The 22,946-nt window shown below is 45.7% G+C and overlaps 1 protein-coding gene across 2 annotated transcripts in view; it reads left to right on the top strand.

Moving 5' to 3' along the window:
* The window catches only part of NAPB (NSF attachment protein beta), a 52,572-nt gene extending 30,123 nt beyond the window's left edge, over positions 1–22,449 (top strand). For both annotated transcript variants that reach the window (XM_040351679.1, XM_040351680.1), the window contains 7 exons: positions 283–338; positions 424–508; positions 4,694–4,798; positions 6,917–6,985; positions 7,875–7,925; positions 12,813–12,918; positions 22,345–22,449. In XM_040351679.1, the coding sequence (XP_040207613.1) occupies positions 283–338; positions 424–508; positions 4,694–4,798; positions 6,917–6,985; positions 7,875–7,925; positions 12,813–12,917 (471 nt within the window). In that variant the 3' untranslated portion in view covers position 12,918; positions 22,345–22,449. The remainder of the gene's footprint in view (positions 1–282; positions 339–423; positions 509–4,693; positions 4,799–6,916; positions 6,986–7,874; positions 7,926–12,812; positions 12,919–22,344) is intronic.
* The last annotated feature ends 497 nt before the right edge of the window (positions 22,450–22,946 follow it).

Genomic DNA, 22,946 nt, shown 5'->3' with positions numbered 1-22,946 from the left:
CTGCTTTAAAGAGGATTTATTGCATCTTAATATGTATTTGCATATTTTTTTTATTCATTTTTTTGGCTCAAAAAATAATAATTTTTGATTTATCAAAAAAAAAAATTACATGTGAATATTTTGTACCCCGTGTTAAATTTGTAAAATAAAAGAATCAGTAATATTTTAATGTCATTTTTTAAATTAAACATAAATCAACATCAAGACAACATAATGGTTGATTTATTTTCCGTGTTGTATTTTTGACTGTCGTGATTGGAGAACTTTTGACTTTTTTTTCAGGCCATTGCACATTATGAGCAGTCAGCAGATTACTATAAGGGAGAAGAATCAAACAGGTAGGGTAATACATTTCTATTTAAAGTTTTGCGATATGAAGGGGAAAGAATTTATTTATTTTTGGGCTTTTATTTGTAATTTCAGCTCTGCCAATAAGTGTCTGCTGAAGGTGGCTACATATGCCGCTCAACTGGAACAGTACCAAAAGGCAGTAGAAATCTATGAACAGGTAAAGAGTCCCTGTCTTATTCTGGCATTGTCTTTTTACAGCTCAGTGAAAGATATAATATTCTGTGATGGGATTGAGAGACATCGACTACAAGACAAATTTCAGCCTTTTGAACCCGATGGTATTGAAAAAGTGAACCAATGAGGGCAAATACATAGCAGATAGCGGATGCTATTAAAGAGGACCTTCTTTAAAAAAAAAAAAAAAAATCTGGGGGGAAAAAAAACCCTGCAAGAGAAAGGCATAATGAGCTAGTATGCATAGCATACTAGCTCATTATGAATTACCTTAAATTTTGAAGCCCCCGAAGCGGTCCCCGATCGCCTCCTCCACCGCCGCCATCTCTCCCGGAGTGAGTTCCGGGTATCGCTGCTCCGGCGCTGTGACTGGCCAGAGCAGCGATGCCTTCGCTCCCGCGAATGCGCGCGGTAGCTGCCAGTGGCGGCACGATCGCCTTCACTAACGGCACGCTCAGTGCGCCAGCGCCATGCGCACCGTAGACATCAGTGCCCCTTTTTTGGAAAATATCTCCTTAACCATGTAGGTTAAGGGCCCTTTCACACGGGCGGATCAGTAATGATCCGCTCCGTGTGTCCGCAAAAGCTCAGCGGGGATCCTCCGTAAAATCCCCGCTGAGCTGACAGGGCGGATCGGATGAACACGGACCGTATGTCCGTGTTCATCCGATCCGGCAGACGGAAGAAAAATAGGATTTTCTTCCATCCGCAAATGCGGATCTTTGCGGAGGTGGACAATTACGGGTGTCAGCGGATGGTCATCCGCTGACACCCGTAATCACATAGGGACCCATGTATGTCCCGTTTTCATCCGCAACGGACGGATGAAAATGCGGACATACGGTCCGTACGTGTGAAAGGGCCCTTAGGAGATATTTCTTGGACCTACAGGTAAGCCATACAACCAATTTAATAGCTTGCCTTTAAAGTGACACTAGGGTAGAGTTACTAAAACTAGTGCACTCAGAATCTGGTGCAGCTGTGCATGGTAGCTGATCAGCTTCTAACTTCAGCTTGTTCAGTTAAAGCGGACCCCCCCCCCTCCTGTGTAGCATTTGGCACCTTTCAGGGGGGAGCAGATACCTGTCTAATGCATAGATACCAGAGCCACCCGTGGGTATCTACGCCACGTCCGGTGCCCCTCCTCCCCGTCTTCTGGGAGACACACGGGTCCCAGAAGACAGCAGGGACCAGTGGGATCTTGCAGCGTGAGTCGCGCATGTGCAGTAGGGAACCAGGAAGTGAAGCCACAAGGCATCACTTCCTGATTCCCTTACCGAAGATGGCGGTGCCTCCACCTAAGAGCCGGGGGACGGGTGCCGACGTCGCGGGTGCCCTGGACAGGTAAGTGTCCTCATTTTCAAAGTCAGCAGCTGCAGTATTTGTAGCTGCTAACTTAAATAAACAAATAAATACAAATAAAATTGGAACTCTGCTTTAAGCTTTGGCAATAAAACCTGGAAATAAAAGAAATGGCTGCACTCCGCAATCGATCAAAATTCTTTATTGGAACTTTCCAAGTGCTAACAAGAACAGAGCTGGTAGAATTTTGATCGATTTACTGAGTGCAGCTATTTCTTTTATTTTGATTGCATGTGAAGGCGAGCCGGGGGGGGGGTGTCAGCCTCTAGATCACCAGATTTTGCACTCTCCAGCTTTAGTAAACGGCGCCCATGGGTCACCTTGTCCATGCAGGGCAAAGTGATAATCTCCTGCAAAAGCCCCTCCCTGATGCCTTATACTTTTTGGTGCTCTCCCTTTGCTTCTTTCTCTGTTGCAGCCTGTCGACCGTACCCGGGTCTTTTGAGTATGAGGGCGCTGTGACAGTTCTCAGGCCTAGCAGCTGATCACTAGACCCCAGCACACTCACATGACAGTTATGCCTTGTTTCCACTGCACGGAACGGTTCGGGTCAGTAAGAATGGAGCGGTTTAGAATGGACCGGTCTATTCTCGTGAGCGTTTCCACTGCAAATCGGACCGTCGGGGACCATTCAGGATTTAGAAAAAATGCCTAGCACGTCCACCAATCAGTGGAATGTATTGCATCTCCTCCCCTAATGGAACCGTTCCATTTCCTATGGCCCCACATCTGAAGCAGGACCCAGAATGGTCCGGTACGGTTCGGTTTAATGGCACACTTTCGTAGTGGAAACACCCAAAATAGCGTACCGAACCGAACCGTACCGAACCGATCCGCTCAGTGGAAACGAGGCATAAGTGACATCTCCCTTCCCATGGTTGCTGACACTCAGGACTGTCTTAATGCATGGGCAACCCTGGGCAGTGCACATGGGCCCCATGATAATCTTACATTACATCATACATGCAAAGTGTCCCGGATTTGCTGGGACAGCCACGCTTTTTACTAAACTGTCCTGGGAAGGCCGTGTCCTGGAATCTGGTTTGTGGGTAAAGAAGCAGCCTGTCACAGGGCTAAATCTACCATCTGAATGATGCCCCCCCCCCCCCCCCCCACTACAATCCCACCTTCCTGCTGTTTTTGGTGCGCTTCCAGCTTTTTGCAGAGGTTAAGAACGAACCCCGAACGCAGAGCATCTTGCCACTGCTTTTTATTCTTGAGAGTGGGTGCATAAATTGGAGAAGGCTGGTAGGAGCCCCAGGGCATTACTTTGCCCAGGGGCCAATGATGCTTTAAAGAGGGCCCTGTTGACACCATTTCTGAATTGCTGTGACAAAGGAAGAAGGGTCAAGGGAGTGCAGGTAAGGTGAGTATACAAGGTTGGGGGAGGGGAACCCAATGCAGAAACAGTCATGTTGCCCTGCAATGGTAAGCCTCGTACACATGATCGGATTTTCTGACGGGAATTGTGTGATCACAGGATGGTGTCGAATAATCCGACAGTTTTTTGCCGCTCCTTCGGACAATTGTTGTCGGAAATTTCCACCGACAAATGTTGGATAGCATGCTTTTAAAATTTTCCGACAACAAATGTGTGTTGTCGGCTTATCCGATTGTGTGTACACAAGTCCTTCGAAAAAAAATCCAAAGTACAAACACGCATGCTCAGAAACAATGCTCACCATAACACAACATTGGCAGTAGTTTCCCAAAGGGTGGCGCTAAAGTGCTGAAAAAACAGATTTCAGTTTTGTTGGGTAGACAACATTTCAAGGGGTATGAATACTTTTTCAAGGCACTGTAATCTCACAGTATTTCAATATACTTTTTTAATGTTTAGAACTTCCAGAACACTTGAGATTCTTTGTGATTTAAAAATATTAAGGCCAGAAAAATACTGTATATACTCGCGTATAAGCCGACCCGAATATAAGCCGAGGCACCTAATTTTACCACAAAAAAATGGGAAAACGTATTGACTGAAGTACAAGTCTAGGGTGTCCATGTGCATGCCTCGCTGTGTCCATGTGCATGCCTCGCTGTGTCCGTGTGCATGCCTCGCTGTGTCCGTGTGCATGCCTCGCTGTGTCCGTGTGCATGCCTCGCTGTGTCCGTGCCCATGCCTCACTGTGCCCATGCCTCGCTGTGCCCATGCCTCGACTGACGTTTAACATGGGAGTCTATGAAAGGGGTGTCCAGCTTTGAAAAATCGGTGCTCCCCAGCCATAGGTCCCCCAGACAACAAACTTTGCACACTTGTAGAGAAGAAATAGGGGTACATGTGTGCCAAATTCCGGGTCCAGGGGACCTACGATCGGCCGGTACCAGGTCCCCAAAGTCACCAGAGAAATGACCGTTTAACATGGGAGTCTATGAAAGGGGTGCCCGGCTTTAAAAAATCGGTGCCTCCTGGCCATAGGTCCCCCAGACAACAAACTTTGCACACTTGTAGAGGAAGAGTGTGGCAAGTTTGGGGTCCAGGGGACCTATGGCCGGTCAGTACCGAGTCCCCAAAGTCTGGGAGATCAGGCGCAAAGAGGTGACTCAAGTATAAGCCGAGGGGGGCATTTTCAACACAAAAAAATGTGCTGAAAAGCTCGGCTTATACCCGAGTATATATACGGTACACTGATTCTAGAACATTGGAAATATTGATATATTAGAAAATCTAGAAAAGGCTTTTAAAAGTTTTGTAAGCGAAAAGATGGGTTAATGTGTTCATAACTGGAAGGACTTCAGTTTTGTTACTGCTCTCCCTAATCTGCCTTTATTTCTTCATAAATCCATAATCTAATCTCTCTTCTAGGTTGGTACCAGCACAATGGATAATCCTCTGCTGAAGTATAGCGCAAAAGAATATTTCTTCAAAGCTGCTCTCTGCCACTTCATTGTGGATGAACTGAATGCCAAGGTAAAATGTATTGTATATTCTGGGGCAGATCCACAGACATCTGTGACGGGCGCAGAGTATCTAAGATACGCTACGCCGCCGTAACTTATCTTTTTTAGTTTGAATCCTCAACGAATTCGCGCTGTAAGTTACGGCGGCGTAGTGTATCTCCTGCGGCGTAAGGGCGCGGAATTCAAATGGCTGTGATGGGGGCGTGTTTTATGTTAATACGTCGTGACCCGACGTAAACAACGTTTTTTTTTTTTTTTAACTGCGCATGCGCTGTCCCTGGGGGTATCCCAGTGCGCATGCTCGAAATTAAACCGGAACCCGCCAATGGTTACGACTGTGACGTCTTTCTACGCAAATTCCTATTCGCGAACGACTTACGCAAACGACGTAAAAATTCAAAATTGTATGCGGGACGGACGGCCATACTTAACATTGAGTACGCCTCAGTATAGCAGCTTTAACTATACGCCGGAAAAAGCCGAACGCAAACGATGGAAAAAAATGCGCCGGCCGACGTACGTTCGTGGATCGGCGTAAATAGCTAATTTGCATACTCGACGCGGATTTTGACGGAAACGCCACCTAGCGGCCGCCGGAAAATTGCAACTTTGATCCGATGATGCCACCATTGATTTTTGAAATTCAGCCGACAAAATATTCATCTTGCCGGGAATGTTCGTTTCTCTCCGGGAATATTCTTTTCTTGCACATGCGCGTTTTTTTTCTATTACATTTCTCGCACGATTCTCCCATCATTGATCAGAAAATCGTTAGTTTTTCAAAAAATTTCCAACATGTCGGATTTCTCAAATTTGTTTGCCGCACGAAAATCGGCTGTTGCTGCAGCCCAATAACGGTGCGAAATACGAACGAAAATTCATTAATACGATTTTCAAAAGAAAATTCTTTCGAAATTCGAACCGTGTATGGCCGCCTTAAGGCTTCCACCGTTGACTGATCAATTCTCACTAGGGCCGTTTATGAACTATACTGAAACAATGGGGTTTGAGTTGGAGGAGACGGCAAGAGGGTTTAGGATACTGTACAGGGTGGAGAAGTCATGAAACATTGAAGCAATCGTGTCTGAGGATTGTAACATACCCTGTTTAGAACAACGAATCATAGGGATGTATGCCCTCCCTTGTTACACAGTTAGTCTGGTTGAAAAAAGCAATAAGTCCATCTAGTTCAACCAATAAAAAGGGGGGGGGGAATAAAAAAAAAAAAAAAAAGATACAATCCTATACCCACACATCCAGAGGAAGGCAAAAAAAAAACATCCAAATCTAATTTGCTCCAGCAGGGGAAAAAAATCCTTCCTGATCCCCCGAGAGGCTATTGGAAATTCCCTGGGTCAACTTTATCTATAAATGTCAGTACCCAGTTATATTATGTACATTTAGGAAAGAATCCAGACCTTTCTTAAAGCGGAGGTTCACCCAAAATGGAACCTCTGCTCTCCCCCCCCCCCCTTCCAGTGTCACATATGGCACCTTTCAGGGGGGAGGGGTGTAGATACTTGTATAAAACAGGTATTTGCACCACGTCCGGGTATAGACTCCCGCTGGAGTCCCGCCCCTTCACGTCAGTCCGCTCCTGGTTCACGCCTTTTGAGCTGGGGTAACGCACATGATCGCAGCGTTTGAAAATGTAAGTGCCCCACTATACACAGCAATGCATTACTGTACATCGTGGTGAGCTGCCTTTCAGAAAAAAGATCATACACCAAAGCCTATGTGAAGCCTATGATTTGATTTTGTGTGTATGTAATATTTAGTTTACTAATTGTAAGCTAGAGCACTCCAAGTGATGATAAAACCCATAACAGAAATGGCTTGGTTCTGAGAACTTTCCACCTACAAAGAATAGTCTAAAGTTTTGTTCCCTATGACTGCCTAATATTTTTTGTTGCAATGTGTCATTGCGTTCTGTTATATGTATATTGATCTGTGTTTGCTGAGTCACTGGCTAAGGCAAGATGGGCCAACTCACTCAGTTAGTATTAAGGGAGCCAATAGCCTGGGCAAAATGAAGATGTAGCCCCCTCTCTTCCCCCAATGGCTTTTCTACTTCTCCTCTGTTTGGGTACAAGGGATACTCACTCCTCCTTTATGTCCTATTTTTCAGCTTGCTGTGGAAAAATATGAAGAAATGTTTCCTGCATTTTCAGATTCAAGGGAGTGCAAACTATTAAAGGTTGGTCACATATATAGATTGTGTGTTTTTTTTTTTTTAAATGTTTGTTTATACATAGCAAGAAACTGGTCCACATGAACCATAACATGAACATTACAATGATTTCACCGTCAAGAACATAAATACAGAGGAGGACAACATTTTGGGGACGTTATCTGTCACAAATAGAGAAGTAGGCATACCAGGGTGAATCCCTTCAACGCCCCACCTCCCCTTCCTCAGTAGCACGACTCTCGTACAACTCTTGTCGAAAATCCAGAGCTGATGAGGTGCGATATGTCAATAAGGAACAGTGGGCACAGTTCCCCCCATTTTCCTTTTTCTAAGTGCCAGCAAATAGAGAGAGAAGAAGAAAGTAGAGTGCAGGTGCCGCATAGAGAGCGGCTAGAGGAGGACAGGAAAGAGTTGTATAGCGGAGAAGAGGTGAAAGAGGGGAGGGGGAGTCACGAGTATGGAATTCACGAGCCCGGGCAGCAACCGGGCATTGGTGGTCCACTCCAGGAGGTCTCTCTGGTAGTCTGTCTCCCGGCCTAAGCGGTAACAGTTTCCGACCGTCACTGTCTAGGGGTTACCTCTGAGGGCCTGGCCCTCCGCCGAGTACGTAAAAAAGTTCCATAACGTCCACGTCTGAGAGTACAGTTCGGTCCTGTCTTGTTTTGTCAGAATCAGGTCTTCCATTGTGTTAATGTCGTCCACCTTCTGTAGCCACATGGCTACCGTCGGTGGGTTTGGGGACCGCCAGCAGAGCGGTATACACGCCTTTGCTGCGTCCAGTAGGTGGATAGGTTGTGTTTTTGTGTCAAGAACAAAGATTTCTGTATTGGTGTAGTAGACGTTTGGTAGGGTTACTGGGACAATTAAATGTGTTTTTTTATTTTTCTCCCTCCAGAAACTCCTTGAAGCTCATGAAGAACAAAATTTGGATGCATACACTGAAGCCGTAAGTTGTCTTCTAATACTTTTAAAGGCTTTTCTATTTGTGTGTGTGTGTGTGTGTGTGTGTGTGTGTGTGTGTGTGTGTATATGTGTGTGATATATATATATATATATATTACACACACTGGGAAAAATTCATTATTTTATCCCCTGCAGATTTTGTAAGTTGGCCCACTTACAAAGAAATGAAGGGTCTATCATTTTCTTTTCAATATGTTGAGTTTTGATAAATTAAAAGAATGAAAACAGTATGTATTATATGTTTGGAATCCTCCCCTCCGGTGTCACATTTGTCACCTTTCAGGGGGGAGGAGGGGAGCAGATGCCCGTGTAATACAGGTATTTGCTCCCACTTCCTGGCATAGATCACGCGGTGACCTACGCCACGTCCGGCGCCTCCTCCGTTCCTCCCCGCTGTTTTCTGGGAGACACGCAGGGACCAGTGAGGCAGCGCGACCCATGCATGCACAGTATGGAAACAGGAAGTGAAGCCGCAAGGCTTCACTTCCTGATTCCCTTACCGAAGATGGCAGTGCCTCCACCCGAGAGCCGAGGAACAGATCGGCTTAGGGACCCGACATCGCGGGCGCCCTGGGCAGGGAAGTGTCCATACATTAAAAGTCAGCAGCTGCAGTATTTTGTAGCTGCTGACTTTTTTTTAAAAAATTTTGGCGGAACACCGCTTTTAAGAATGTACGCCTAACGACAACTCGTTATGTGTATAAAAGACACCTGTCCACAGAATCTTTTTCTTTGATTCAAACCTCATCATGGGCAAGAGTGGTCAAAGGACGTCGGGGACAAGATTGTAGACCTGCACAAGGCTGGAATGGGCTACAAGGCCATCAGCAAGAATCTGGGTGAGAAGGAGACAACTGTCGGAGCGAATATTCTCAAATAGAAGAAATCCAAAATAATCATCAATTGCCCTCAGTCTGGAGCTCAATGCAAGATTTCCCCTCATGGGGTGAGGATGATCATGAGAAAAGTGAGGGATCAGTCCAGAACTACACAGGAGGAGCTTGTGAATGATCTCAAGGCAGTTGGGACCACAGTCACCGAACAAACCATTGATAACACAATACACCACCATTAATTGAAATCCTGCAGCGCCTGCAAGGTCCCCCTCAAAGCACATGTACAGGCCCATCTGAAGTTTGCCAATGAACATCTAAATGATTCAGAGGAGGATTGGGAGAAAGTGCTGTGGTCAGACAAGACCAAAATTGAGCTCTTTGCTATTTACTTGACTTGCTGTGTTTGGAGGAAGAAAAACGCTGACTATGACCCTAAGAACACCATCCCTACAGTCAAGTACAGAGGTGGAAACTTGATGCTATCGGGCTGTTTCTCTGCTAAAGTTACAGGCTGCATTGAGGGGCCAATAGATGAGGCCGTGTATTGTAAAGTCTTGGATGAGAACCTTCTTCCCTCAGCCAGAACACTGAAGATGGGTCATGGATGGGTCTTCCAGCATGACAATGACCCAAAACATATGCCAAGGCAACAAAGGAGTGGCTCAAGAAAAAGCACATTAGGTCATGGAGTGGCCTAGTAAGTCTCCAGACCTTAATCCTATAGAAAATGTATGGAGGGAGCTGAAAATTCAAGTTTCCAAGTGACAGCCAAGAAACCTGAAGGATTTGGAGAAGATCTGTAAAGAGTGGACTAAAATTCCCCCTGAGATGTGCGCAAACCTGATCAACAACTACAAAAAAAACGTCTTGCCTCTCTGCCAACAAGAGTTTCTCCACCAAGTACGAAGTCATGTTTTGCTTGGTGATCAAATATTTTACACTGAACTGCAACTCAATTTATAACATTTGTGTTTTTTATTTTTTTTTAGTTTTTGGTTGATATTCTGTCTCTATCATTTAAAATGCACCGATGAAAAAAATGATAGACCCTTCACTTCTATGTAAGTGGGCAAACTTACAAAATCTTGCATGGATCAAATATTTTTTTTCCTCGTAAGTGCATTTAGAAACTGGTGTAAGATTATTTAAAGTGGTTGTATACCCGTAACTATTTTTCTTTACACCTAAAAGGCATACTGAGCTACTATGCGCCGCATAGTAGCTCATTATGAAATACTTGCCTTGGAACGAGGTGTGTAGAACTTACCTGGTCCACGCCGAGCGAGATGTCATCTTGCCTCGGCGTGTCTTCCGGGTATCGCTGCTCCAGCGCTGTGATTGGCTGAAGCCGCGATGTCGACTTCATTCCGGCAAGGTCCGGCGGCTGCCGGGCCTTTAGCCGAGGATCCCCGCTGCGCATGTGCCGCTGCAGTCAGCGGCGCATTGCGAGGGGAATATCTCCTAAAGCAGTGGTCATCAACCCTGTCCTGCAGGGCCAACTAACAGGCCAGGTTTGCAAGATAACTGAAATACATCACAGCTGATATCATTTGCTCCTCAGTGATTGCAGTATTCTAGACTGCATCTTCCCAAGGTAAAGCCCCATACACACTATCAGTTTTCCTGCCAGTTTTCTCTTCAGGTTTACCAAAACCATGTAGTGCAAGGGCCTGCCTGATTGCATACAAATTGAAACTCTTGAGGTTTTACCTCATATTAGATGGTTTTGGTAAACCTGAAGAGAAAACTGTCAGGAAAACTGATAGTGTGTATGGGGCTTATTACATAAAACCTGGCCTGTTAGTGGGCCCTGCAGGACAGGGTTGATGACCACTGTCCTAAACCGTCCAGGTTTAGGAGATATTCTTTATACCTACAGGTAAGCCTTATTATAGGCTTACCTGTAGGTAAAAGTGGTAGTAAAGACTTTACTACCACTTTAACAGGCAGCATAGGTTAGGTAATGTGCAGGTCATGTATAGGTGAGCGGGAAGTCCGAGCAATGGGGCACATGTCCCTGCACACACACATGTGCACTCGCAGGGAGGAGATCAGCATGGGAACAGTTACTACAGGCAGCCGATAGAAAGTGGAGGGGAGTGACAGACATCTGCAGTGTCTGGGAGGGAAAGCAGAGACTGCAGCATGTACACATCAGTACTTTGTTTTTGAAATGAGGACCTACAGCAGCAGTCTGAGGACAAGACTGTTTGACCTCTGGAAATATTTCTGCAATATATCCTGTTTTTGTGTGCTCATCAAAATGGAGTGTTGGCACAGGACAGTGTTGATCTGCATTGTGGCCTGATAACCTTCACACTCCTTCCCTGTGAGTGTCCTAACTTCCCAACTTGCTTTTTGGTGATTTTCCTCTAAAAACAAATAAGATGCGTATTGTCATGACGTCCGCAGATGGGATCTCGAATCCTGGGTGGGCATCATATGGCGTCCTCGGCTTCCCGGCAGTATAGGGGGCGCACGTGCACCCCCACCACGTCAACGAGGAGCCAATGCGTGTGCACGCGATGTCTGCCGGGTACCTGTGATCGCTCGTGACTGAGCAGGAGCGTGGATCTGTGTGTGTAAACGCACAAATCCATGTTCTGTGAGGGGACAATAGACAGATTGTGTGTTCCTAGTATATAGGAACACCGATCGGTCTCCTCCTCCTAGTTAGTTGTCGTTCCCCCTGCCCCCCCCCCCCCCCCACTGTTGGAATCGCTCCCTAGGTAACACATTTAACCCCTTGATCGCCCCCTAGTGTTAACTCCTTCCCTGCCAGTGATATTTGTACAGTAATCGGTGCATATTTATAGCACTGATCTCTGTATAAATGTCAATGGTCCCAAAGTATTATCAAGTGTCCGATCTGTCCGCCGCAATGTCGGTCACGATAAAAATCGCACATCACCGCCATTACTACAAAAGATTATAAAAATGACATAAATCAATAACCTATTTCAGCGTTTCTCAACTCCAGTCCTCAAGGCGCCCCAACAGGTCATGTTTTCAGGATTTCCCTCACATAAAACGTCTATGGTAATTACTAAGGCAGTGAAACTGATCAAATCACCTGTGTAAAATAATGGCAAGCCTGAAAACATGACCTGTTGGGGTGCCTTGAGGACTGGAGTTGAGAAACGCTGACCTATTTTGTAGGCACTATAACTTTTGCGCAAAGCAATATACGTTTGTTGCGATTTTTTTTTTTTATATTTTTTTTTTATTAATAATGTGTATAATACATATCGGCCTAAACTGAGGAAAAACGTTTAAAAAAACAAACAAAAAAAAAAAAACATTGGGATATTTATTATAGCAAAAAGTAAAAAATATATTTTTTATATATTTTTTTTCAAACTTGTCGCTCTTTTTGTTTATAGCGCAAACAAGAAAAACCACAGGGGTGATCAAATACCACCATAAAGCTCTATTTGTGGGGGGAAAAAAATAATAAAAATTTAATTTGGGTGCAGTGTTGCATGATTGCGCAATTGTCATTCAAAATGTTACAGTGCTGAAAATTGGCCTGGGCAGGAAGGGGGTGAAAATGCCCGGTATTGAAGTGTTTAAAGGCGAATAAGCAGTGTCAGGCGGTATCAGTCATGAGGCACAGGGGACCAGTTTACTGTCCTTCAGACCTTAGAGGGGTGGGACTGACCAGGGAGCACTTAAAAAAAAAAAAAAATGTATTTAACTCGGTTACCTGTTTGCTAAATTTTATAACAAATTCTGAAAACGTCTTCGTTTTTTATTTTTTTTCTTAATTTTTGGTCTTTATTTAAAAAAAAAAAAAACCCCAGCGGTGATTAAATGCCACCAAAAGAAAGCTCTATTTGTGTAAAAATGTCATATGGGTACAGTGTTGCATGACCGAGCAAATGTCATTCAAAGAGTGACAGGGCTGAAAATTGGCCTGGGCAGGAAGTGGGTATAAGTGCCCAGTAGTGGTTAAGGCAAACCTGCTGCTGGGAATAAAAGTATATACCCTTATTGCATATAATACATTTTATATCTCTCCATCCCATCTTCAGGTGAAGGAATTTGATTCAATTTCTCGTCTGGATCAGTGGCTGACCACCATGTTACTTCGGATCAAGAAATCAATCCAAGGAGATGGAGACGGCGACCTTAAATGAGGTGGAGATGTGCCGCCAATACACAACCGATCCCTAGTTTATTTTTTGTTTTACAAAATGATGTATTTTTATTTTTTTACCTAATTTTTTTTTTTGTTTTTGTTTTTTTGTGCCAGTAAAGTCTGTAATACAACACGATGTGGATGGCTGCATGTCATCTCCATGAATCTGTAGTACAGGGAATAAGTGACTTCCTAAATAATGCAAAGAATTCTCAGCAGGCAGTGACGGTTCCTTTTTATGTGATGGGACACAGACTGTGTGTGAGCAGATGTAGCTCCTCTCTAGGACATCAGCTGCTGGAACACACAGCATGGGCGATCATTTGGCAGGCTAAACCAATATTCCTGAGCATGTCTGTACGCTAGGTAGGAAGCCAGGTGTTTGTGAATTTTATATCGGGCCTTGTGAATAAATAACCATTGCATACCATAACATTGAACCTGCAAGCCAGTCTGTGTATCAGTGAAGATCCAGCTGCAAAGCCCCCACTGCTATTGCAATATTTCCAGAAAAGTTTTTTATTTTATTTTGTTCCACTTTTGTTCAATTTTTATTTTTTCATGACTTTCTGGATAAGCCCACCTACTGCCATACCTTTGTCCAATAAGAACACCTTGACTGATGTTTTGAGGCAGTCGCATTGGACAGTGAATGTTAGTAGGTGGAGCTTGGCAATGACATCAGAAAAAGTCAGACCTCAAGTAACAAAGTGAAGCTAAATCGGAGAGGGGGTGAAGAAGAGGCTATCTGTATTAATAACGTTTATTACCTAGAAAACCTTCCCTATTGGCTACTCTGATTTATTTTCACTTTGTTATAGCGGGCCTGATTTATTTATTTTTCTTCCAAACTCTGGAATAAGTCCCGCCTACCTGTCTGCACCCTGTCCAAACAAAGTATCCGTAATGACCTATGACAGTGATATGCAATTAGCGGACCTCCAGCTGTTGCAAAACTACAAGTCCCATCATGCCTCTGCCTCTGGGTGTCATGCTTGTGGCTGTCAGAGTCTTGCTATGCCTCATGGGATTTGTAGTTCTGCAACAGCTGGAGGTCCGCTAATTGCATATCCCTGACCTATGAGTTTCTTGTATTTCCCCAGTAATGGTGAGAATCAGAAAGGCGCACAGAAAATGGTCTTTTCTGACCGATTACAAAATTATAGCAGGCCCTTGCTTGTAGGTAAGGCTTCAAGTGGACCTGTTGTTTTGTAGCACATGCAATGCTTTAAAGCCCAACTCCAGCTTGGTGACAATCCCCCCTCCCTGGCCCTCTGACCCACCTCCCTCTAACTGGTGGTAGGAAAATAAAAATCTATCTAAATGCCTGTTTTACTTGACCGGGGCCATGGTCACATTGATGATCCTTTTCTCTTAATCTGTTTACTTCCTGGGATCCTACTTCCGGGTGTTGCTATCTGCTTTATGTGCACACCTCCTATTGATGGAGGCCCTCCAGCAGCTGGGGGAGGTCGTCCCTCTTAGGCTGGGGCGTGGGCAGCCAGGGGAGGTCGTCCCTCTTAGGCTGGGGCGTGGGCAGCCAGGGGAGGTCGTCCCTCTTAGGCTGGGGCGTGGGCAGCCAGGGGAGGTCGCCCCTCGTAGGCTGGGGCGTGGGCAGCCAGGGGAGGTCGCCCCTCGTAGGCTGGGGCGTGGGCAGCAAGGGGAGGTCATCCCTCGTAGGCTGGGGCGTGGGCAGCCAGGGGAGGTCGCCCCTCGCAGGCTGGGGCGTGGGCAGCCAGGGGAGGTCGCCCCTCGCAGGCTGGGGCGTGGGCAGCCAGGGGAGGTCGCCCCTCGCAGGCTGGGGCGTGGGCAGCCAGGGGAGGTCGCCCCTCGCAGGCTGGGGCGTGGGCAGCCAGGGGAGGTCGCCCCTCGCAGGCTGGGGCGTGGGCAGCCAGGGGAGGTCGCTCCTCGTAGGCTGGGGCGTGGGCAGCCAGGGGAGGTCGCTCCTCGTAGGCTGGGGCGTGGGCAGCCAGGGGAGGTCGCTCCTCGTAGGCTGGGGCGTGGGCAGCCAGGGGAGGTCGCTCCTCGTAGGCTGGGGCGTGGGCAGCCAGGGGAGGTCGCTCCTCGTAGGCTGGGGCGTGGGCAGCCAGGGGAGGTCGCCCCTTGTAGGCTGGGGCGTGGGCAGCCAGGGGAGGTCATCCCTCGTAGGCTGGGGCGTCGGCAGCCGGGGGGGGGGGGGCTGTCTCTCGTAGGAATCAAGTTTGAGGATTAAGGTAATTGATGTACAATTTCTTTTTTTTTTTTTTTTAAATCATGGAGTTGGGCTTCAAATGAAAGTAGTGCAGGGAGACCTTATAGTTGCCATATTTCATGTTTGAAAGTTTTAATGTGTTGTTGAAATCTGAAGTATGAAACACCTATGTGTGTTTTATCCCCTCCCAGGGCTGTGTTTTATTAAAATAGCAAAAAGGCTTATAGTTCGGGTCTGTCGAGGGAGCCCACACTCGGCTTTCTGGACTGGTGATGATCTAAAAGAGATTTTTTTATTTTTTACTTGTATGTTAATATGGACAGCCTCTCCTTTTCATGATTAAAATTTTAGTGGCCTTTTTTCTATGATTCCTACCAAATATAGAAATTAGAATTTGATAGGAAAGGTAGGCTTGACGTGGGCAGCCCGGGGTCATCCCTCGTAGGCTCGGCGTGGGCAGCCCGGGGTCGTCCCTCGTAGGCTCGGCGTGGGCAGCCCGGGGTCGTCCCTCGTAGGCTCGGCGTGGGCAGCCCGGGGTCGTCCCTCGTAGGCTCGGCATGGGCAGCCCGGGGTCGTCCCTCGTAGGCTCGGCATGGGCAGCCCGGGGTCGTCCCTCGTAGGCTCGGCATGGGCAGCCCGGGGTCGTCCCTCGTAGGCTCGGCATGGGCAGCCCGGGGTCGTCCCTCGTAGGCTCGGCATGGGCAGCCCGGGGTCGTCCCTTGTAGGCTCGGCATGGGCAGCCCGATGTCGTCCCTTGTAGTCTCGATGTGAGTTGCTTGGCATGGGCAACCTTCAAACCTACTTGATAGGACAGATGTTTTAGGAAAGAAAAGCCCTGGAATTTAAAAAAGTGGATATTTTTATTTATTGCCCCAAAGCCACTTTGGCCACAGTTCTGTTATATTGAAATGTTGTACCCTTCTATTTATTTTGCCACCGCAAAATTGTGTAGGAAAATCTTTAAATTCTTCTGCCCCATTAAATTCATCCTTCGATGGGCTTAAACTACACACAAGGCTTCTGACTTTAACAAAAATCCCCTGAAAAGCCTTCACAGCCTTCCCTTCTCTCCTCCTTGGAGCATGCCATTTACTGCTGGCTGCAGGTCCATTATAGATATTCCATTCATTTCTAGTGACTCTGCTGGTTTAATCAACCTCACGATTGCCGGCACCATGTAAAGTGAACTTGTGGTCAGGATATGGTTATTAAGTATTAACGAGCGGCAAACGTGCCTCAAAGCGGCCCTCGCTGACCTCTGTAGCTGCAGTGGCGAAAGTAATCTATAAAAAATTACAGCAGAAAGGAGTGAATTCCTCCAGATTGTACTTTCAGCAGCTCGGCTCCACCTGCTTCTTCCCACAATACCTTCCAATCTCTTAAAACGGAGCTCCAGTATGGGGAAAAAATATTTAAGTCAACAGCTACAAATACTGTATCTGCTGACTTCTTCCTTTTTTTTTATTTATATATATATATATATATATATATATATATATATATATATATAACACTTACCTGTCCAAAGAATCCTGCAATGTTGGCACCCCAAGCTTAATCGTCATTTTGGCTTTGGGATGCAGGGACCAGCACCTTCACTAAGGGAAACAGGCAGTGATGCCTACAGGCTTGACAGCTGGTTTCCTGCTGAGCAGGCTGAATGGTCCTGCCGTGTTCTGGGACATTTGTGTGTCTCAGAAGGCACTGGAAATGCACGCCGATCGCTGTGGCGATCTTGCTCCAGAAGTGGGAGCAGGCACTTGTCAAAACCAGGTACCTGCTCCCCCCCCCCCCCCCACCCAAAAAAAAAAAGGTGTCAAATGTGGGAGTGGAGGGGGTAAGGTGCGAACAAGTCAAGCTTCCACCTTTTTGTGTTGAGCTCCGTTTTTCAAGTGTAGAATGAAATCTGGGAGGGGAGCAGGGACCGCTGAGAGATTCATTTGGACAACTTCAGTGCTTCTGCAATGAACTTTGAGGATGAATTGCTCCTCAGTGCCTGCAGTAACAGAGGTCAGGGAGGGCTTGTTTTAAAACTCATTTTCTGCCTGCTAATACTCAAATGCCCATATTCTAGCCACAGGTTCAGTTTAGGTTTGGGGGGAAAAAAATGGGTGATAAAACCTATATTTATGTTGGGTCCAATCTCATAAAGATTTTGTGAGGAATGTTGGTGACTTTAGAAGACTAAGTGGAGCTTTTATAGTTTTCCCTGTGTTTAGGGCTTGCTGCTTGCAAGATATATATATATATATATATATTTTTTAGGGGTTCGCCATGTATAAGGGCTTAACTGTTTGTTATCCAATGAAAACTAGACAGCTGGATGCCTTTTTTGTTTTCATTTAGGAATGGGAAGATATCCATGCAGTTGGTGAATACCACTGACATTCCATGTGTCCTATAAATGTGCACCCCCCCCTCTACTATTAAACATTGACTTACTGGGGTCCGTTCTCTGATGTGAATGTTCATATTTTATGTATGAACAAGGGCTCCTCAATAGATTTATTAAAGAAGCGTTTTATTTCGGTCATGGGCCAAATATTGCTATGACAGAAAGCAAAACTCGAGAGATTTGGGTTCTGCTGGCTCATTCTTGTAAAAGGATTCTATTGTGGGTATAAATAGGTAGACAGAATAGATGATATAATGTATAGTAAAATAATATATAAAGATAATGGTTATGTCTATTTTTATTTTGGGGGAGTGTTAAAGACTCGCTCAGTAAGCCCCCATTCACATTTGAGCACGTTTTCCATCACATTTTATAATTTTATTTTATTTTTTCCTTTATTTTTTTATTTCTTTTGTGTCTTGGCCAAAATAAATCTGTGTCATCTGTGACATCACACATTGTCATCCCTTCATCTTCCTGTTTTTTTTTCTGTGTGGTCTTGCGCGATCGGAGCTCATATCCGCTATTCTGAACAAAAGATTACAGCGCACACATACAAAAATTACATTTAAAGCACCTGAACATATCAAGCAAAAATCTGCGGATTTGGTCACACCACATGGCCATATAGTGCTTAAGCCCAATACTGTGTCAAAGTACCCCATTATCACTGAGTCCTACGCTATTCATAGAATGAAAGATCACTGGAAACAAACTCCTCCTCAAGTTAGGACCCCATCTCTGCCTGCGTATGATTTCTAATACAGGACTACCCTGGCTCTATTACCAAGCATAGATGTGATTCCTATTTTCACCTATAGGGGGTGGAGGTGGGTCCATTTAGTATAGTAATGAATTTTGGTTCAGTTTAGGATCGTAGCTCCTTTACTGTGCAGAAGTAACGGGTGAACTTTATTGTACTCGTGTACCATTTAGAGAAGTCATATTTTTTACTTTTGCATTGCTCTATAATTCAACAATATATGTATTGGCGGATACCCAGGAAATGTTATATCTTTAGGTTGTTACATTTCGCTTAGGCCCCCGTACACACAACCGGATCTATCCGCTGGGTTTTATCCGCGGATCAGTTCCAGCAGATAGATCCGGTCGTGTGTACGGCCTAGCGGACATTTTCCGACGGATAAAAATCAAGCCGACGGATTTCAAGCGGATAAAAATTCCTTAGCATGCTAAGAAATCTATCCGCTTGAATCCTGTCCAGCGGACTGATCCGGTCGTCTGTACAGACTCACCGGATCAGTCCGTCCGCTCCCATCCCTCGCATGCGTCGTAATGATTCGACGCATGCGTGGAAGTCTTTACCTTCCTGGGTCGCGCACGTCGTGGCGGCGGCGCGGCACGTCACCGCGGATGTATTCCGCACGGATTTTGATCCGATGGTGTGTACAGTCATCAGATCCAAATCCGCCAGAGGATTTATCCGCTGGAAACGGTCCAGCGGATATCCTCTTGTGTGTACGGGGCCTTAGTATTTCTTCCTTCCACTTCTATGATTTTTCCAGATTTAAAAGTTGTTTTTTTTTTTTTTTTTTTTAATAAACGTTACCATTTTTTATTTTATTTTTATGAACTCAAAAAAAGTCTTCTATCTTGCAGCTTTTCATTTTGTTACTCACTGTGACAGAACCCCACTGTATATCTGTTTTTAGTTTTGCATATGGAGCTACAACAGTGATGGTTGCGGTCTTTGGGGGTCCTGTGGCGAGCTGCTTCCCCTCTGCACGCCAACCATAGAGTATCGCTCGCTTGGCACTGCCGTCATTTATAGAACAGCTTTTTGTTGTGCGTTTCTTTTTGTTTAGGTAATGCAGCATACAATCAGAGCAGCATGCATCAGTTGAACAGTTCAGTAAGATACAGGCAAAGATATATAGCGGTCTCATCCAGAAGTCAACCAAAATCATACATAGTGAAAAGACACATTGCTTTGTATTCACTAAACAAAAAATTCAATCTCTGACTTGATGAGGTGGAGATTGTGATGTCACAGCCCCTCCTTATCCAATAAGAGGATCATAGGCGTGCGCACAGGGTGTGCCAGGTGTGCCCAGGCACACCCTAATCACCCTGTGCAGCACAGATTCCCCCTACTGCCCTGGCTCCCCCTCCCCCCCACAGCGCTGCCAACTTCCCTCCTCTCCCGCCAGCTATAGCTGTGGGGAGGTATTGGGATGAGTGGGGCAAGGGGCAGTATGTAATTTACCGGTCCCTTACCTATGTGAATGAACACTGTGAGTGATGGGTAGTGTTTGTTTGAGCTTTGGGGTGCACACCCTAATGTAATAGGCTGCGCACACCTATGAAGAGGATGTCTTCTTTTCATTGGAAAAAAAAAATACAAGGCTTTCTATGAATGGCAGCAGTGCCCAGCAAGCAATGCCATGTGGTCAATGCATAAGGAGGAGGGCACTTGAGCAGCACCTGAGAGATTGGGATGATCGCTGTAGTAGCGCCGACCACTATAGCGATTTCCAGCCTCCCCGGCAGTCCGGAAGGTATGGCCTTGCAAACTTTTATTGTGAGTAGCTGGACCAATGTAGAGTACGCAATGCAAACGTTTTCTGGAGTTCAGCATTGAAAACAGATTATGCTGCAGGATAGGGATGGATCGTTTAGTTTAAAGTCCAATAAATCCTAAATACAGTACAAGTGCATCAAAACCATGCAACGTCTTGCAGTTTTTCTTTAACAATTAGCCACAGCGTGAGTAAAAATAAGACTGTCTCCTGCCAGCATGCTCTAATAAGGAACACTTGATCTGCCAGACGCGTTCTCTGCTGAGTCACAGCCAGAGCTCTCCAATGAGCAAGGATTATAAGCTTTGCTGTCAACAAAGCTATAGGTCCAACTTAGTAGAGGGTGTGTTGGAGCTCTGCAGAGAGATCACTGCTTTCATGCAAAGAGCTGAGGTCATCCTCTGCAGCTGCTGGCAGGGGACATTTCATTTTTTTGTTTTACTTTGCATGAGCTGAAGTTGCTTTACAAAGAAAAACAAACAGCAGGACTTTGCACACATTTGCTTTAATGCACCTGAAATGTATTTACCGTGTATAACGCGCTCCCGCGTATACCGCGCACCCCTAAAGTTGGCCCGAATCCTGTGGAAAAAAAGTTTTTTTTGTACTTACAGTTTTGGTGTCTTGCGCGGCTTCGGGTGTCCTCTTCGTCGGTTCCGGCGTCCGTCTGCGGCTTTGGGTGTCCTCTTCGTCGGGTCCGGCGTCCTTCTGCGGCTTCGGGTGTCCTCTTCGTCGGGTCCGTCTGCGGCTTCGGGTGTCCTCTTCGTCGGGTCCGGGGTCCTTCTGCGGCGTCCTCCCCGCTTGTTTCCCGTGCCGAGTTTGAATACTGTGCCGATATATACAGAGCGCAGTACACTTGTGTATTGTCGGGCAGGCTCGGCAACTCTCGCGCTGACGTCCTGTACGTCCAGGACGTGAGCGCGGAAGGAGCCGAGACTGCCCGACTATACCCGAGTGTACTGCGCTCGGTATATGTCGGCGCAGTATTCAAACTCGGCGCGGGAAAGGGGGTATCGGCATTTACCGCGCACCCACGATTTTGCCCTGATTTTCAGGGCAAAAAAGTGCGCGGTATACGCCGATAGATACGGTAGTTATTTTTAAAGCTGAATTCCAGGAATTCAGCTCGCATGTAAAAAATAAATTCATTAAAGGCATACTATGAGTTAAATCTAGCGAGATGCATCACACCTCCTGGACCTAGCTCTATTATTCATATCTGACACCTTTTTATAGTACTTCCAGAAGACCGCTATCGCTGTAGTTCCAGGAAAGCAACGCTGATCCTTCTGAGCTTTGCATCTTGAACAGGAGTGTCGCTGTAGCTGCTATGCCTGCCCCTTCCCTCCTCTTGCCCATTCACAGAAGCCTTTGTACTATGTGAACACATTCATGTGTTAAGTGTAAGGAGGTGCCTGCTGCCTAGTAGACTCATCTGTTATTCACGTCTGACAGGCTTATCGTTTTACAAGAAGATGACTTCCGTAGCTCTGATGCTGCTCACTGTGGTCTCTGTTCCTTCAAGAGCAGAGTCACTGGAACTGCCTGTCCCTCCTGCCCATTCACAGAAGCCTTTGTATTTTGTGAATGTGTTCACATAATGCAAAGACTTCTCTGAAATGGCAGGATAGGGGTGGGCATAGCTGCTACGTATGACTTTCTCCTCTCTCGCAGCCCAGAGTGTCTCCTGTAATTCCTGGCAGAGCAATAAACCTGTCGAATGTAAATTGTAGAGATAGGCCCGGGAGATGTCGTGCAGCTCCTTGGACTTAACTCATAGTGTGCATTCACATTTTTACAAAGTGGCTGAATTCCTGGAATTCAGCTTTGAACGAAAGGCTTTTAATTTAGTTTTCATGTACGTTCCAGTGTGGTAGTTGGGGCACTTTTTTGTACTGTACAAGGTGGAATTCCCTTTTTACAGATTAGAAAACGTAGCATGGCCAATTTTAGATTGCTAAATAGAACATCTCGCTCTTTATCGGACCGCTTTTATGAGATAACTGTTGATTTTGTGCTGGTCTTTCATTTCAGGTGGTCTCCTTTCTTTTTGAGACGACCTGAAAACAGTATTTTTGCACAGTTGTGAAATATGCATTCCCCCTTCTGTGTGTCAGTAACACCATGCAATAGTTTTTGTAGTCCTGTGTCTGTCGTTCTTGTGTGTCTTGATGTAGATTATTATTTTTTTTTGAGTATATTGTGAGTTAGATGATGGCATGTGTGTGTTGGCTGTTGTGTTTTAAATTTGCTGCCACGATTTTCAGCCTATATAACAGACAATCTGTCTTCCTTTTAGGTGTATTATGATGTATCCCTATATAAAATTAATTCTAAGCAGGAAACACTTGGACTCTTTTTGTGTGCACATGTACAGTTAATAAAGTGTCAATATGCTACAGCACTGACTTGTTTTGTCTGTTATTGCTCTTAGAGTGAAATCATACTGGATATGCTCCAAAATACAACTACCGTGTTTGTCTATAAAACCGTATTGCTCCCTGTGACACCCAGTCTTCACAAAGGTGGAGGAGCCCCTGAAACGCGTTGCCTAGCAAACCCTGAACCCCCAAAGTCTGGTTGGCAGTGAGCCATAAGGCTGCTGCATTTCAACACTTGGCGATTCCTTCTCCTCCACAAGTAGACATCCAGTTTGGAGTCCACCTACGTGAAAACCCTTCAGCTGGCCTCAGAGGACTGTTTGAGACCATCACTCTAATTAATTGTTTAAATGATTGTGATCTCAATTCGACACACACACACACACACACACGTGATCTTAACCACTTGAGACCCGCGCTATTGACAAAAGACGTCAACAGCGCGGCTCTCAAGTGACAACTGGACGTCTTTGGACGTCATTTAAAAGCATTACCCGCGCGTGCCACTGGGGGGCGCGCA

This window comes from Rana temporaria, chromosome 4 (assembly GCF_905171775.1).
Source record: "Rana temporaria chromosome 4, aRanTem1.1, whole genome shotgun sequence".
NCBI classification, from domain to species: domain Eukaryota; kingdom Metazoa; phylum Chordata; class Amphibia; order Anura; family Ranidae; genus Rana; species Rana temporaria.
The sequence above is the reverse complement of the archived record's forward strand: the minus strand, read 5'-3'. Positions and strand labels throughout refer to the sequence as shown.